At 47.7% G+C, this 18,265-nt stretch overlaps 1 protein-coding gene and 1 pseudogene across 1 annotated transcript in view; one reads left to right on the top strand and one right to left on the bottom strand.

The window, feature by feature from the left end:
* Nucleotides 1-6,730, bottom strand: part of LOC119940291 — a 76,959-nt pseudogene extending 70,229 nt beyond the window's left edge.
* The window catches only part of DIPK2B (divergent protein kinase domain 2B), a 31,893-nt gene that overhangs the window by 3,721 nt on the left and 9,907 nt on the right, over nt 1-18,265 (top strand). Inside the window, exons 2-3 of the mRNA XM_038760471.1 lie at nt 1,864-2,128; nt 14,412-14,585. Coding sequence (XP_038616399.1) covers nt 1,864-2,128; nt 14,412-14,585 — 439 coding nt within the window. The remainder of the gene's footprint in view (nt 1-1,863; nt 2,129-14,411; nt 14,586-18,265) is intronic.

The raw sequence follows: 18,265 nt of genomic DNA, 5'->3' as shown, positions 1-18,265 counted from the left end.
AGGTAACTGAGGCCCAGAGAAGTTAAGCGACTTGCCCAAAGTCACACAGCTGACAAGTGGCGGAGCCAGAATTTGAACCCATGATCTCTGACTCCAAAGCCTGTGCTCTTTCCCCCGAGCCACACTGCTTCTCTATGAGGTAACTGAGGCCCAGAGAAGTTAAGCGACTTGCCCAAAGTCACACAGCTGACAAGTGGCGGAGCCGGAATTTGAACCCATGACCTCTGACTCCAAAGCCTGTGCTCTTTCCCCTGAGCCACACTGCTTCTCTATGAGGTAACTGAGGCCCAGAGAAGTTAAGTGATTTGCCCAAAGTCACACAGCTGACAAGTGGTGGATCCGGGATCCCCTGGGACCCAGAGGGCACCGTTCTCTCTGGCCTCCCAGCTCAGAGATGGCTAGGGTCAGGGGGAGGGGGCGGGTGCCAGGAAAACCACCTAGGAAATGACTAGCACCTAGTACAGTGCTCTGCATACAGTAAGCGCTCAATACATGTGATTGAATGAATGAATCAGAACCCACTTCTTCTAACTTCCAAGCCTGTGCTCTTGCCATTAGGCCATGCTGCTTTCCACGATCACAAAAGACAAGAGAACTTTGACCTCAGCCAGTACAGAGTCACGTATAGACACTCACAGAATTGCAATCTAGAGAGGCCAGATTATTAAATCCTGAAGAGCAGGAATCGTGCCTACCAACTCTATTTCATTGGACTCTCTCAAGTGCTTAGAACAGGGCTCTGCACACAGTAGGCGCCCAATAAACACTACTGCTTGACTGAATCTGGTAAAGAACTAAACCACTTGAGACAGGTGGTTGGATAGTCCTCTTTTAAATACCTCCAAAGATGGAAACTCCAGTCTCCCCTAGAAGTCAGCGTCCTGGACGGGATTAGGTAACGAACTTCAAGTAGCACAGGGACTGCGTCCGCTCTGATTATCTTCTACCTTGGTGCTTAGAACAGTGTTTGGCACATAATAATGATAACAATCGCCACTGCGGGATTGGTTTAATGCTTACTCAGTGCCATGTGCAGTATTGCACACCGGGGTAGATACAAGACAATCAGGTCAGACCCACCCAGTCCCTGTCCCCCATGGGACTCAGTAAGACCTTGATAAATACCACAATTATTATTAGTAGTAGCAGTATTATTATTATCTTGGCAAGATTATGCCCTCTGGAGAAGAACCGCATGGATTTTGAAAACTGTTAGAGAACAAAGGAAAAAATCAAACTTGTCTTTCTCTTTACCTCCCTTATCTTCTCCGCTTCCCTCCTCCTAAAGAGTACTGTGTATCTACCCCTGCCCCTAGTACAGTGCTTGGCACACAGTAAGGGCTTAACAAGTATCATAATAATTATCAGTCTCCCTTCTACTCTGTGCCCTTAGATTTATTCTTCATAAAATTGCCAATTACGGATGAAGAAAATCCCAGCAAGACCTAGTGGGAAAAGCCCCGGACCTGGAGTCAGGAGACTTGGGTTTGAAGCTTTCTTTGTGAGCCTAGACAAGTCACTTAACCTGTCTGGGCCTCTTTAGTTTTAAAATGGAGAAGAAAATAGATTGTGGGCCCAGTGAGGGACAGGGACTGGGTCCAAAACTTGCAACGTGCCCCATCGCTTAGCACGTAATAAAGCCTCAGTAAAGGCCATAATTATTTTTGCTATTTTCACATCTAGCTTCAAGCCAACACTGACGTCCTACAGGAGTTCTCCACCTTTGCCTTCTTCCTGATATTCTGTCCTCTCTCAAGTGTTTAGTACAGTGCCCTGCACGCAGTAAGCCCTCAAATGCCCCACTGCCTGATGACTGAATGATTCTTCACGAGGCCACCGCTGACTGGGAACTTATTTCCGCAGGTCTGACAACAGGCTTGCCTCCCACTTAAAACCTCCTCCCGACCACTTCCCTGGCTACTCCGCCAACTACACAGATGATTCAAAAAGCTGGAGGCTTGTGGAGATCTCCAGGTTAATCGGCAAAGACCAGAACGAGCTGTCGGACCAGAAGATCTGCACTTCGGTTTCTCCGGTGAAAACCTGCAGCATCGAGAGGGTCCTGAGGAAAACTGAGCGATTCCAGAAATGGCTGAAGGCAAAGCGTCTCACCCCCGCCTTAGTCCAGGTTAGTGGTGGTGGGCTCCGGGGGGGTGGACAGGTGAGCACAAAGAAAGAAAGCCAAAAAGCAGCATCGTACCAGCTGCACACAGATTTTTGCCAGGACTGCAAGGGGAACTCCTCACCCTGGGCTTCAAGGCTGTCCATCACCTCGCTCCCTCCTCCCTCACCTCCCTTCTCTCCTTGTCCAGCCCAGCCCGCACCCTCCGCTCCTCCGCCGCTAATCTCCTCCCCGTACCTCATTCTCGCCTGTCCCGCCATCGACCCCCGGCCCACGTCATCCCCCGGGCCTGGAATGCCCTCCCTCTGCCCATCCGCCAAGCTAGCTCTCTTCCTCCCTTCAAGGCCCTATTGAGAGCTCACCTCCTCCAGGAGGCCTTCCCAGACTGAGCCCCTTTCTTCCTCTCCTCCTCGTCCCCCTCTCCATCCCCCCCTTACCTCCTTCCCTTCCCCACAGCACCTGCATATATGTTTGTACATATTTATTACTCTATTTATTTTACTTGTACATATCTATTCTATTTATTTATTTTGTTAGTATGTTTGGTTTTGTTCTCTGTCTTCCCCTTTTAGACTGTGAGCCCACTGTTGGGTAGGGACTGTCTCTATATTTTGCCAATTTGTACTTCCCAAGCGCTTAGTACAGTGCTCTGCACATAGTAAGCGCTCAATAAATACGATTGATGATGATGATGATGATCACTTGCTCCCCAGTGAATCCCGGACTGGAAGATTTCCAGAATCTGAGGAAACTCTCACTGCGCCTACTAAAAACTGCTATTGCTCACGTCAGAGACAGAACATGAGAGAAGGAGTGTGTCTGACGTGATGGCGGGGTATCCGCTCCCGGTACTTATCAAAGCGCTTTACGATAATTGTGGTATTTGTTAAGCGCTTACTATGTGCCAGGCACCGTACTAAGCGCTGGGGTGGATGCAAGCAAATCGGATTGGACTCAGTCCCCGTCCCAAGTGGGGCTCACAGCCTCAATCCCCATTTTACAGCTGAGAAGCAGAGTGGCTCAGTGGAAAGAGCCCGGGCTTTGGAGTCAAATCCTGGCTCTGCCAACTGTCAGCTGTGTGACTTTGGGCAGGTCACTTAACTTCTCTGGGCCTCAGTTCCCTCACCTGTAAAATGGGGATTAAGACTGTGAGCCCCCCCGTGGGACAATCTGATCACCTTGTAATGTCCCTGGCTCTTAGAGCAGTGCTTTGCACATAGTAAGCGCTTAATAAATGCCATTATTATTATTATTATGAGGTAACTGAGGCACGGAGAAGTGAAGTGACTCGCCCAAGGCCACACAGCAGACAGGTTAGCCCTTAACAGATACTCCAACTGCTATTTTGCAATCCCTTCTCTATAAAGGAATAAATCCTCCCTTGTTCCAAGAGAGTGCACTCACACAGTTCCATCCACAGCTCCGAGGCCTATGAAATTCACTTTCCGTAGACTCCTTCCCCATCTCCCCCAAGCCCTTCAGCCTCAAAGGAAAAAGAGCATGGTTCTCCCCATCGTGCCACCTCACGCCCCGGCCTGGTGTCTTTTAGACTGTGAGCCCACTGTTGGGCAGGGACTGTCTCTATCTGTTGCCAATTTGTACTTCCCAAGCGCTTAGTACGGTGCTCTGCACACAGTAAGCGCTCAATAAATACAATTGATGATGATGATGATGATGAACAGCAATTATTTTTTGCCTGGCCTCTAATGGCTGGACAACCCAGGGACCGCCCTGCTCGCCCACAAAAGCCCTAAGAGTCAATCAATCAATCATATTTATTGAGCGCTTACTGTGTGCGGAGCACTGTACTAAGCGCTTGGGAACATATAGAGACAGTCCCTACCCAACAGTGGGCTCACAGTCTAAAAGGGGGAGACAGAGAACACGACTGATGATGATGATGGTGTCGACTGCCATCCCACAGGGCAGTGGTGTACTTCCTCCAACTTGTACTTCCCAAGCGCTTAGTACAGTGCTCTGCACACAGTAAGCGCTCAATAAATACGATTGATTGATTGATTGATTGTTGTCCAAGGACCCAGCAGCAGAGGCAGGAAGAGGCCGCAACCCAGCAGGTGTCCCGGCACCTCCTGACTTGGAAATGTGACTCCTCATCACGTCTCCCTCCGGTGACCCACATCCCCGCAGATTCCCAAAACGCCGCTGGCCTTCAGACCGGATTCCGCAAATGTCCATCAGGGTAGGCAGCCGGGGCCTGGCGCTAGCCCAGTCTCCAGAGGATTAGCGGCCGGCCCCTCGGGAGGGCGAAGGAAAGGGGAAAGGAGACGTGAGAGAAAGCGAGGGGGAAAGAGACCGGCTGGGCCCAACCCGCTGAGCCGCGACAGTCGCAACGGCGTATAAATAAATCAAACCCAACTTGGAAGAAAGCTCGAGTCCGGAGCCAAACTGGAAAATGGGGATTTCGCTCCTGCCAGAGGGCAGAGGTGCTCCCTTTTACTGAATATGGTTTTCTTTCAAAAGCCAGAGATGCTCACCCACCCGTGGAGACTGAGGCCAAATTCCGCAGAAGCGGCCAGGGAGGACTGAGGAGGTGAATGGGAAGAGAAATCAGGGATGGGAAGACCAGCACAGACTTTCTTCATGTTTGTGGTGGTTGAACAGCAATTATTTTTTGCCTGGCCTCTAATGACTGGACAACCCAGGGACCGCCCTGCTCACCCACCAAAGCCCTAAGAGTCAATCAATCAATCAATCAATCGTATTTATTGAGCGCTTACTGTGTGCAGAGCACTGTACTAAGCGCTTGGGAACATATAGAGACAGTCCCTACCCAACAGTGGGCTCACTGTCTAAAAGGGGGAGACGGAGAACAAAACCAAACATACTAACAAAATAAAATAGAATAGATACGTACAAGTAAAATAAAAAAATAGAGTAATAAATATGTACAAACATATATACATATACACGATATCCACTCTGAAATCACGGCGTATTTTGTTTGCAAAACTAGGATATAAGAGACCCCAGCCTCATTTATGCCATAGTTCTGCAGGCACAGGTTTGATCACGGAAAACCACTGACTCCCAAAGTTTACGTTTCTCTTCCCTTCCCTCAAATCTTAGGCTGTGCAAGATTTTGCCGTAAATATTTCCACTCACTGGGCCTCCGCTGGCTGTGGCCCAGCCCCTCCTCGCCCACAAGGTGGCAGCACGAGGGCCTTTTCCCAGCTCGCCGGCTTGGACCTAAATGTCCAATATTGGTTAAAATGAAATTAGGAACAGAACCAAATTCCCCCCGAAGTAGTTCCGTCAGCTACCTCCGACGCGGCGTTTCGATTAATTTCGCTTTATAGGCAGAACCACCTACTAAATCCTGGGGCTTAGGCCGGTGCTTGGCCCTTAGTGTTACCAATCAATCTGCGCATCAGGCAGAAACTCCTCACCCTGGGCTTCAAGGCTGTCCATCACCTCGCCCCCTCCTACCTCACCTCCCTTCTCTCCTTCTCCAGCCCAGCCCGCACCCTCCGCTCTTCTGCCGCTAATCTCCTCACTGTACCTCGTTCTCGCCTGTCCCGCCATCGACCCCCGGCCCACGTCATCCCCCGGGCCTGGAATGCCCCCAATCCCTCTGCCCCTCCGCCAAGCTAGCTCTCTTCCTCCCTTCAAGGCCCTGCTGAGAGCTCACCTCCTCCAGGAGGCCTTCCCAGACTGAGCCCCTTCCTTCCTCTCCCCCTCATCCCCCTCTCCATCCCCCCATCTTAACTCCTTCCCTTCCCCACAGCACCTGTATATATGTATATATGGTTGTACATATTTATTACTCTATTTATTTATTTATTTTACTTGTACATTTCTATCCTATTTATTTTATTTTGTTGGTATGTTTGGTTTTGTTCTCTGTCTCCCCCTTTTAGACTGTGAGCCCACTGTTGGGTAGGGACTGTCTCTATGTGTTGCCAATGTGTACTTCCCAAGCGCTTAGTACAGTGCTCTGCACATAGTAAGCGCTCAATAAATACGATTGATTGATTGATTGATTTGTACATATTTATTACTCTATTTATTTATTTTACTTGTACATATCTACTCTATTTATTTTATTTTGTTAGTAGGTTTGGTTTTGTTCCCTGTCTCCCCCTTTTAGACTGTGAGCCCAATGTTGGGTAGGGACTGTCTCTATATGTTGCCAATTTGTACTTCCCAAGTGCTTAGTACAGTGCTCTGCACATAGTAAGCGCTCAATAAATATGATTGATTGATTGATTGATAGTGTTTATGTTTTGATTCTTTCCCCGTGTGAAGGTTTACCTTTCAGGTTCTACGCACCCATCTCCCTGTTCAACTGAGTCATTTCTGGGGTGCCAGTTGGACCTAGAGTAATTTTTTTTCTTTAATTGGCGTAATGCTAAAAAGCAGTGTAACTTCAGACTCCCCCCATTCCCAGGTCTCTGACATCACCTGAGAGTTTCCTGAAAGGGCTGGAATGGGGGCTTTCGGGCCTATTAACTCTTTTGAGGCCTGCCTCCACCTGGAAAATCACTGCCCTCTTTTGGTCCCCGCACCCAGAATGAAAAATGAGCACCTGTGATCTCCAGAATCCTTGTCCCTTTGAAGTCCAGACAGAATTTGAGGCCGAGGTGACATTCCTTGGGCCGTCAGGAAAGCGTCCCGGCTCCTGAATCTCCATTGCCGGAATCCAGCCCCTTTCAGCACAGCTGGTGCTCCTGATGGAAACACTTCCCCCGAGCTGAACAACAGCTTCCAAACGACCTGGAAGGAAACCAGAGAGCTTTTTATCCACTCTATCATGAGGTTCCTTGTATCAGCGAACTCGAGGGAGGGTTCCTTTGAAAGGGCCAAAATGTAACTCATTCACTTGCCCTTTGGGCCCTTTTGTATTACCGAATCACAGGAATTAGAGGGGAAGAGAATTAATAGGTCATCCAATCTCTCTACTTTAAATTGATACCTAAATTATCCCAGCCAGATCTTTATGGAGAGAAAGAGAGAGGCAGGGGGAAGACAGAGTGAGAGATACAGAGAGAGAGAGACATGGAGAGAGATGGAGAGAAAAAGATAGAGATAAAGAACGAAAGAGAAGACTGGAAAATGGTTTTGCAAGGATAGGAGGGAGAATTGGGGAAGAGAAGGGAAAGAAGAAAAGCCGAAACAGAAAATCGCAAGCCAAGACCCCTTTGTCTATGGGCTTCAGTTTCCTTATCTATAAAATAAGTGAAGATAAGGACTCACTGGAGATCAATGAGTAGGTATGGAAATGAAGTATTCTAGCCAACCCAGAGAAATGACTGTGGCTCCTCTCTCTCCATTATGGCTAGAGCCCTCGGGTCCAGGCTTCAAAAGTCTTCCAAAATGGAATTTCCCCGCCCCATTCCTCCCTCTCTCATGGAGGATGACAGACTCTCATCGGCTCCCGTTACAGTTGGTTCCCTTGGCCAGTGTTGTTCCTTCCTCTTGGCTCTAAGGAACAATCAATCAATCAATGGCATTATTGAGTGTTTGCTGGGTGCGGAGCTTGGGTGAGAACCTTAGTGTTTTTCCAGGGGAAGCTCCCTGAGTCAACTCTGAGAAAAGCATAGGGTTGTGTAAATTAGTAGATTCTTTTTGTATGCTCCTAACGGATCCGGTCTTCCATTCATGTCCACGATGCACCCCCACTCCCTCCCCTCATCTCTCTCTCCCGCTCCCTCAGATGGCACTCCCGGAAACGTGGTCCTTTACTAGACTATTGGGCCTGAATTTTCCTGCTTCTTCTCTCCTCCCAAACCATTTCCATTGGTTTCCCACCTCAAAACACCTCTTGGAGGTGCTCGCTCCCAGTCCAGCCTTTTCAGGGCTAGCCCACTGGGACAAGCCCTTCTCCTAGCACCCCACCCGGTGCCTCTCTCCCACCCCTCATCCCCCAACACACACACACATACACACCTCCAAATCTCCACTTGGCCTCATGGCTCTTTTGGCCCTCCTCCCTCCCCTGAGAAAGGCACCGAACAATAATTCTGTTGGAGAGCAGGTACCGGAAAGCCGAGTAGCCCAAACAACCTCAGGGGCACGGGGCTGAGGACTCCTCCAGGGCCCCCGCCCCATTTGCGCTACCCAAATCTCCTCTTCTGCTCCTCAATCCATCAATCAATGGCATTCACCGAGCACATAATAAGAATCAATCAATCAATCGTATTTATTGAGCGCTTACTATGTGCAGAGCACTGTACTAAGTGCTTGGGAAGTACAAATTGGCATCACATAGAGACAGTCCCTACCCAACAGTGGGCTCACAGTCTAAAAGAACTTGGGAGAGTACAATAAACTCTCAAACCTTATACAGGCACACCATGAGCAAAGCACCCCCAGTCCTCCAATACTTAGATAAACATTTTATACTCTACTATTTCCTCTACCCCTATCTTAAGGTCTCCCCTTATGGATGATAAGAGACTGTGGGCAGGGATTGCATCTACTAACTTTGTTGTATTAGTGCTTTTTTGGATCAAGCGCTAGCGCTTAGTAAATACGGCTGAATGAATATTGTTCCTTACGAGCACTTAGTACAGTGCTCCGACTACAGTAATCACTCCACAAATGCCACTGATTGATTGAAAGTTTCTCGTCCTCCTTCCCCGTAGACCTGAAATTACTTGATGGGCACCTCAGTCCTCCCCTCCGTGGGCCTGGATGAGTCCGGAGAGCTGACAGAAGCTACTGAGCCCCGCTCTGATTTTAAACAGAGATTTATGACGAGGGTTGGGATGCTCGAATCAGAATGACAGACCATGAAATAGCGTTTTTCGTTGAACACCGGCTGCCCTCACTGACCCAACTATCAATCAGGCCGGCTGCCACAGTGATTATTTCCTCGGCCACGGTGAAAATCTTTACTGCAGCCCGCAAAGGCTCCGGCCGGGAAAATCCAACCGGTCCCGGAGAAGGTGTGGATTCAACTCGCTCGGGGTGGGGTGAGTGGCTGCCAATTAGGGACGATGAGGTCAAGGCTGACCCTGACTTGGTTTCTCTAGCTCAAAAGCCCAGCTCTTAGATAATGATAATAATTATGTCTTTATAGAGCACTCCCTCCATGCTAAGCGCTGGGGTAGATACCAAGTTTTGAGAGCAGGCACAGTCCCTGACCCGCACGGGGCTCCCACCCCCCATTTTGACCCCATTTTACAGGTAAGGAAAATGAGGCCCAGGGAGGTTAAATGACTTGCCCTAAATCACGGAGAGGATGCTGGGGCTCAAACCCTGAGTCACCTGCCTTGTTGTCACTGTCCTCCTCTAACCAGGTTGATAATTTGAAGGTGGAAGTGAGAATGAGGGAGAGTGGTTTCAGGCTCAACCAGCAGCACAGCAGGGAACTAGACGGTTGGGTTTCATTCTTTAAAAAAATAATAATAAATTTAGGATTAACACTACTGTTGCCTCGCTGTCTGGCAGCCGGCAGAATAGATGTTTTCTATTTTTCGATTTTCCTAAGTCACCCAGGGAATGAGCAAAACCACTACAAACAGTTTACAAATCAGTGCAAAGTGAAGCAAAACTTCCACCTCAGGGAAAAAGCCACTGAGAGGGGACTGGTTTATTCAAACAGGAGAAAACTGCAGAATTTGCAGGGGTTTTAGATTAGAGTAAACTCTGAGCAGCTGGCCTTCTATTAAAACTGACAATCCAGCATAGGGATTGCTTATCTTTCTTTATTGTCTCACCAACAGTTACTGCCCCCAAATCGAATTAAAATGGTAATGATAATAATTTTGGTATTTGGTAAACCAAGCAGTGTACTAAATGCTGAAGAAGGCACAAGGTAATCTGTCTGGGCACCATCCCTGTCCCACATAGAGCTCACAGTCTACATAGGAGAATGTAGTTTTTGAATTTCCACTTTACAAATGAGGAAACTGAGGCATACAGAAGTTAAGTGACTTGCCCAAAAAGTCAAGTGGCAGAGGTGGGGTTAGAACCCAGATCCTCTGACTCAATAATAATAATAATAATAATAATAATAATATAATGATGGTATTTGTTAAGCGCTTACTATGTGCACAGAACTGTTCTAAGCGCCAGGGAGGTTACCAGGTTATCAGGTCGTCCCAAGGGGAGCTCACAGTTTTAATCCCCATTTTACAGATGAGGCAACTGAGGCCCAGAGAAGTTAAGTGACTTGCCCAAAGTCACACAGCTGACAGCTGGCAGAGCCGGGATTTGAACCCATGACCTCCGACTCCAAAGCCCGGGCTCTTTCCACTGAGCCACGATGCTTCTCCTAACTTCTCCAAACTTGTGCTCTTTTCACTAGGCTGTGGAATTTAGTAGTTTCCCTGTCACCAGCTTTCCAATGTCATTACAAACATCATCATCATCATCAATCGTATTTATTGAGCGCTATGTGCAGAGCACTGTACTAAGCGCTTGGGAAGTCCAAATAGGGAACATATAGAGACAGTCCCTACCCAACAGTGGGCTCACAGTCTAAAAGGGGGAGACAGAGAACAAAACCAAACATACTAACAAAATAAAATAAATAGAATAGATATGTACAAATAAAATAGAGTAAAAATATGTACAAACATATATACATATATATATGTATATAAACATATAAACACAGCCCGGGGTGGGAATTCAGGATTTAGTTTAGGGGTGTGGCCTACTGCCTCAGGATATTTCTAAAGCATTATTCCACCCTCTTAAATTCCCTTTAAAGTTCAGGTCTAGCCTAAACAACACGGAGAAGGCAGCCATGTGATTTTGAATTAGGTTCTGCATAAAGGAAAAGCTGAAAGGAAGCCAAGGGAGAGACACTGGTTCAGTTAGAGAACTCCCCAAAAGAACTGCTTGGGGGCTGGATCGGATTGGGAAGCGGCGTGGCTTCATGGCGACAGCAGGGAATGTGTCTGTTTATTGTTATATTGGACATTCATGGCCTAGTGGCAAGGACACGGGCTTGCGAGTCAGAAGACATGGGTTCTAATTCATTCATTCATTCATTCATTCAATCGTATTTATTGAGCGCTTACTGTGAGCAGAGCACGGTACTAAGCGCTCGAGAAGTACAAGTTGGCAACATATAGAGATGGTCCCTACCCAACAGTGGGCTCACAGTCTAGAAGGGGGAGACAGACAACAAAACATATTAACAAAATACAATAAATAGAATAAATATGTACAAATGAAATAGAGTAATAAATACGTACAAACATATATACATACAGGTATATATATATATATATATATATATACAGGTGCTGTGTGGAGGGGAAGGAGGTAAGGCGGGGGGATGGGGATGGGGGATCTTGCTCATCTCTCATGTGAATATCATCACTCCCCTCACTCTAACAATCAATCAACCGTATTTATTGAGCGCTTACTGTGTGCAGAGAACTGTACTGCTCCGCCACCTGTATATATGTATATATGTTTGTACATATGTATTACTCTATTTATTTTGCTTGTACATATCTATTCTATTTTATTTTGTTAGTATGTTTGGTTTTGTTCTCTGTCTCCCCCTTTTAGACTGTGAGCCCAAGGTCGGGTAGGGACCGTCTCTATATGTCGCCAACTTGGACTTCCTAAGCGCTTAGTACAGTGCTCTGCACACAGTAAGCGCTCAATAAATACGATTGATTGACTGTCTGCTGTGTGACCTTGGGGAAGTCACTTTACTTCTCTGTGCCTCAATTACCTCAGCTGTAAAATGGAGATTAAGACTGTGAGCCCCACACGGGACAACCTGATTACCTTGTACCTACCCCAGTGCTTAGAACAATGCTTGGCACCTAGTAAGCGCTTAACAAATACCGTAATTATTATCACACTCCCAAGTGCTTAGTACAGTGCTTTGCACACAGTAAGCGCTCCATAAATTCAACTGAATGAATGAATGAACACGGGCCCAGAAGTCAGAGGAGCTGGGCTCTAATCCTGGCTCTGCCACTTGCCTACTGTGTCACCCTGGGCAAGTCCCTTCACTTCTCTGTGCCTCAGTTACCTCATCTGTAAAATGGGGATTAAGACCCTGAGCTCTACGTGGGACAGGGAATGCGTCCAACCTGTGTCTACCTCAGCTCTCAGTACGGTGCCTAACACATAGCAGGTGCTTAACGAATACCACGCACCAAAAAAAGCTGGATTTAACTCCAAAGCAAATCAATCAATCAATCAATCGTATTTATTGAGCGCTTACTGTGTGCAGAGCACTGTACTAAGTGCTTGGGAAGTACAAGTTGGCATCATATAGAGACAGTCCCTACCCAGCAGTGGGCTCACAGTCTAAAAATGATCCTTCATTTCCCCTCCTCCCACTACCAACCTCTAAACCCAGGCCATTTTCGAGGATGCGTTTTGGCTTTAATTTGAAGCTACGGCTTACTGAAGATCACTGCCAAGCAATGATGAGGGATCAATAGCATTATTAATAGCATTAAAAATTAAAGTGTGGCTACATTTCGATTATTCTGCGGGACTCATTCTAGGGATGATATCATTTGAATCGACAGGAAGTCAGTGGGAGATGATACCATCTCCTTCACTAATATGCTCCGTTTTAACAACCTTCAGGAGTAGGAGTTTGGGAAGGGAATATACCAGACAATGGGATACATCTCGCATAATGGGTAGAGCTCTGTGTAATCCGATTTCAAACCATCACTGCTGGAGAGTTCTCCACTTTGATCACTTGCTTCCAGTGCCGAATCAAACACAGGCCGGACCAGTGAAAGGTGAGCAGAAACAGGAAAGTACATTGAGGGCAGAGACTCAAAAGGGTAGTGACCCAGAGCAGGGGGGACAGGAAAAGAATTAGACTTACTCATTTTAGCAAGGGGTCACACCTTGCTAAAACACCTAGAAAGGGAAGAAAAAGGAGTTCTTCACCAACCCAGCCGGGCATTCAAGAGGAATAAAATGGGGAATCGGATAAGAATTCAAAAGAGAACGCTGCCCGACTCCTTTAGAAGCACCAGAAAACTCTGATTTATCGGGTCTCCTAACAAATGCTACTTCAACCCGAGACACAGTTGAAAAGAATGCAGAAAGGAAATTCGAACTGATTTTAAAATGCAAAACTGAGATTTAAGCCCCAAAACGCCAAAATAGATCACCGACCCCCACTTTTCGGGCCTAGCTTCTTATAGGCTTAATTAGGTGATAAAGAGATTTCTTGCCATGTGGAGCCTGCTTCTGAGAGCTAGAGGAAGACAAACCTCAGTGCACCAGAGGCAGGAGAAGAGAGATTTTCATCGCCGTCTCCTGTTGAGAGGCACCGTCTTGTGCCAGTGAGCCCCATACGGGCCAAAACCACATGCTGTTGGGGGGCCCCACCTACCATATGCCGAGAAAGAGCCGTGGAGAGACTTAAAACACAGTACTGAATCCCCATTTTGCAGATCAGGGAACTGAGGCACACGAAAGTCAAGTGGCTTGCCCGAGGTCCCACAGCTGACCAGTGGTGGAGTCAGGATTAGAACCCACATCCTCTGACTCCCGTGCCCATGATCTTTCCACTAAGCCACGCTGCTTCTCATTTATCTGTATTCATGTCTGTCGCCCCGCGTCCAGACTCACTGGGGGCTAGGAGTGTGTCTGTTTATTGCTGTATTGTACTCTCCCAAGCGCTTAATACAGTGCTCTGCACACAGTAAGCGCTCAGTACGATTGATTGAATGAATGATTCCACTGAGACGACAGCCCACCTGTTCCACCTGCAAATGTCAGTGTCAATAATAATAATAATAATGATAATGATGGCATTTATTAAGCCCACTGTTGGGTAGGGACTGCCTCTATATGTTGCCAATTTGTACTTCCCAAGCACTTAGTACAGTGCTCTGCACATAGTAAGCGCTCAATAAATACGATTGATGATGATGATGATTAAGCGCTTACTATGTGTGAAGCACTGTTCTAAGCGCTGGGGCGGTTACAAGGTGATCAGGTTGTCCCACATGGGGCTCACAGTCTTCATCCCCATTTTACAGATGAGGTAACTGAGGCACAGAGAAGTGAAGCGACTTGCCCAAAGTCACACAGCTGACAAGTGGCGGAGCCGGGATTTGAACCCATGACCTCGGACTCCAAAGCCCTGGGCTCTTTCCACTGAGCCACGCTGCTTCACTTTTCGTCAAGGCATCTGGCGCGTAGTAAACGCTTAACAAATACCATAACCGTTATTATGACATTCCCAGGTGCTTAGTTCGCTGCTTTGCACAGAGTGAGCGCTCACTAAACATGACGGAATGAATGAATGAATGAATGAATGAATGAACACGGGCCTGTTCCCTTTGGGGGTGGGTGGGATTATCTCCTTTTCCAGGGCCTCCCCAGTCCGCTGCTGCGCTGTCCGTCCCAGCGGCTTTTAGACCGAGTCGTGCGTCGCTACGCCGAAGTGCCGGACGCTGGAAGTGTCTACATGGACCACTTCACGGACCGGGACAAGCTGCGGCTTCTCTACACCCTCTCTGTCAATGCTCATCCCATCCTGCTCCAGGTACCTCATCATCAATCGTATTTATTGAGCGCTTACTATGTGCAGAGCACTGTACTAAGCACTGTACTAAGGTACGTGGCCGCGGGTGCGAGGGGGATCGGCCACCGTGGTCATTTCCCCCCCTCTCCATCCCCCCCATCTTACCCCCTTCCCTTCCCCACAGCACCTGTATATATGTATATATGTTTGGACATATTTATTACTCTATTTACTTGTACATATCTATTCTATTTATTTTATTAGTATGTTTGGTTTTGTTCTCTGTCTCCCCCTTTTAGACTGTGAGCCCACCGTTGGGTAGGGACTGTCTCTAGATGTTGCCAACTTGGACTTCCCAAGCGCTTCGTACAGTGCTCTGCACACAGTAAGCGCTCAATAAATACGATTGATTGATTGATTGATCGCTGGGGAAGGCAGCTTGGGTTGTCCGCCTCTGACCCCCCCAGCTGAGAGAGAGGTGAGCGGTGAGGGCGTTACAGCTGAAGACCAAAGGGCTCGGCGTGGTGGGACTGGGATATAAGGGCCTTGATCACTCAGTCAATCAATCAGTGGTACATACTGAGCACTTAGTGTGTGAAGAACACTATACTAAGCACGTGGGAAGGTATAATATAAGAGACGGTCGACGCGATCCCTGACTACGAGGAGCTTGGTCTGTGTTCAACAACCTTTTTAAGATAATAATGATGGCGCCATTTGTTAAGCGTTTACTCCGTCCCAAGCACTGTACTTAGCACTGGGGTCGTGTCTTATGCTGCTGAGTCGTCTCCGACCCAGAGCGATGCCAGAATGCCCCACCTCCAACTGCAATCATTCAATCAATCAATCAATCATATTTATTGAGCGCTTACTATGTGCAGAGCACTGTACTAAGCGCTTGGGAAGTACAAATTGGCAACACATAGAGACAGTCCCTACCCAACAGTGGGCTCACAGTCTAAAAGGGGGAGACAGAGAACAGAACCAAACATACCAACAAAATAAAATAAATAGGATAGAAATGTACAAGTAAAATAAATAAATAGAGTAATAAATATGTACAACCATATATACATATATACAGGAGCTGTGGGGAAGGGAAGGAGGTAAGATGGGGGGATGGAGAGGGGGGCGAGGGGGAGAGGAAGGAAGGGGCTCAGTTTGGGAAGGCCTCCTGGAGGAGGTGAGCTCTCAGCAGGGCCTTGAAGGGAGGAAGAGAGCTAGCTTGGCGGAGGGGCATGGGATTCAGGTAGCGTATCCAGAGAGTTTTCTTGGTAAAAATACAGAGACTTTTTCCGGGTGGTAAATTTCAGTCTCCACCCTCGACTCGCTCCCACGCGGCTGCTGCCCAGCGCGGGTGAGTTTTGACTTGTAGAAGATTGCCTTCTACTTGCTAGCCACTGCCCAAGCTAGGAATGGAATGGGTAGGCCTCTGCTTAACTCTTTTTCCCGCAGCCAAGACTGGAAACTCTCCAGGTGCCATCCCGAGAGGGTGCACTGGGGGAGATAAAAGATTATCAGGTCGGACAGAGTCCCTGTCCCATACGGTAAGTAGCAGGGACAGCAGGTATTTAATTCCCGTTATACAGATGAGGGAACTGAGACCCAGAGAAGTGACTTGCTCAACCCGGCAAGTGGCAGAACCGGGATTAGAGCCCAGGTCCTCTGACTCTCCGGCCTGCGCTCTTTTAATCAATCAATCATATTTATTGAGCGCTTCCTGTGTGCAGAGCACTGTACTAAACGCTTGGGATCACAACCCGGCAAGTGGCAGAACCGGGATTAGAGCCCAGGTCCTCTGACTCTCCGGCCCGTGCTCTTTCAATCAATCAATCGCATTTATTGAGCGCTTACTGTGTGCAGAGCACTGTACTAAACGCTTGGGATTACAACCCGGCAAGTGGTAGAACCAGGATTAGAGCCCAGGTCCTCTGACTCTCCGGCCTGTGCTCTTTCAATCAATCAATCATATTTATTGAGCGCTTACTGTGTGCAGAGCACTGTACTAAACGCTTGAATCACAACCCGGCAAGTGGTAGAACCGGGATTAGAGCCCAGGTCCTCTGACTCTCCGGCCTGTGCTCTTTCAATCAATCAATCATATTTATTGAGCGCTTACTGTGTGCAGAGCACTGTACTAAACGCTTGGGAAGTACAAGTTGGCAACATATAGAGGCGGTCCCTACCCAACAGTGGGCTCACAGTCTAGGCAAGCAATTTGCTAATTTCCACTAGGCAAGCAATTTGGTAAACTACGTTTACCATTTTTCCATTGGGAGCAAAGGTGGAAAGATTCTCCCTAGGCCCAACTCTTAAACTTGCAACATAAAAATGACCAGGAGAAGGTCACGCAGGTTCCAGGTGAACGATTCCCAAATCCACATCTCCGGCCCTGACCTCTTCTCCTTCTCTGTATTCTCGCATTTATTTCCTCCTGTCTTCAGAACTTCGCTACTTGAATGCCCCGCTGACACCTCAAACGGAACATAGCCAAAACAGAAGTTCTCATTTTCCAACTCAAACTCTGTCCTCCCGTCTTTCCCACCACCATAGACAAAACCATCATCCTCTCTATCTTACAAGCCCATAGCTTTGGCATTACGGTCGACTCTTCTCTCTCATTCAACCCATATCTTTAACGTCATACAATCCTGTGGGTGTCTACCAGCGCAGCATCAGCATAAAATCCACCATCTCACATCCCTTCTAGACTACTGCATCAGCTTCCTCAATGACCTCCCTACCTTCTGTCTCTCCCCACTCCAGTCCTTATTTCACTCTGGTACCCAGATCGTTTTTCTTTAAAAAAAACACAACAAGGTAGGTCCACCCTTCCCACTCAATAACCTTCAGTTTGTAAGCACTCGAAACCACAACTATTAATGTGTCCACTTCCTTGACCCTATTTCAGCCTGGGTCTGTTTGCGCTTAACTGTCTATCTCCCCACCGGCGTACGTGAGGGAAATACAGTTACTTGTGCCTCAATCTTCCACCCTTTTAATCATTTTCAATTAGACAAATACCCCCTTCTAGACTGTGAGCCCACTGTTGGGTAGGGACCGTCTCTATACGTTGCCAACTTGTACTTCCCAAGCGCTTCGTACAGTGCTCTGCACATAGTAAGCGCTCAATAAATACGATTGAATGAATGAAATACAATGGGATAAATACATCCAAATGGAGCATATTTTGAAGTTGAGCTTACCTTTTCCTTTCCAGGCTTTCTTGTCTGTAGCAAGTGGTTTATTGCCAACGTCCGATATGTCCCTTCCCGAGTCCCCCCTTCCAACGGTTGACAGAGCTCGGCTCTTCGACAGATAAGCAGGGCAGCAGTCACCAATCGCTCTGAGATCCTGTAGCGGGAAAAGAAGGTACCAAAGACTTGGCAGGCGTTACAGCCACCACTGTCAAAAAAAAAAACAAAAAAGAGCTGGAAGACCTTGGGTGGGTAGAGAACTGGGAGGGAAGCACCATGGCCTAATGGAAAGAGCTGGGGCTTGGGAGTCAGGGGACTTGAGTTCTAATCCTGACTCCACTACCTGTCTGTTGTATAACCATGGGCAAGTCACTTAATTTCCCTGGGCCTCAGCTACCTCATCTGTAAAATGGGGATTAAGACTGTGAGCCTGTGCGGAACATGGACTGTGTCCAACCTGATTAGCTTGTAACCACCCCAGTGCTTAGTACAATGCCTGGCACA

This window comes from Tachyglossus aculeatus, chromosome 18, assembly GCF_015852505.1.
Source record: "Tachyglossus aculeatus isolate mTacAcu1 chromosome 18, mTacAcu1.pri, whole genome shotgun sequence".
Classification (NCBI taxonomy): domain Eukaryota; kingdom Metazoa; phylum Chordata; class Mammalia; order Monotremata; family Tachyglossidae; genus Tachyglossus; species Tachyglossus aculeatus.
The sequence above is the reverse complement of the archived record's forward strand: the minus strand, read 5'-3'. Positions and strand labels throughout refer to the sequence as shown.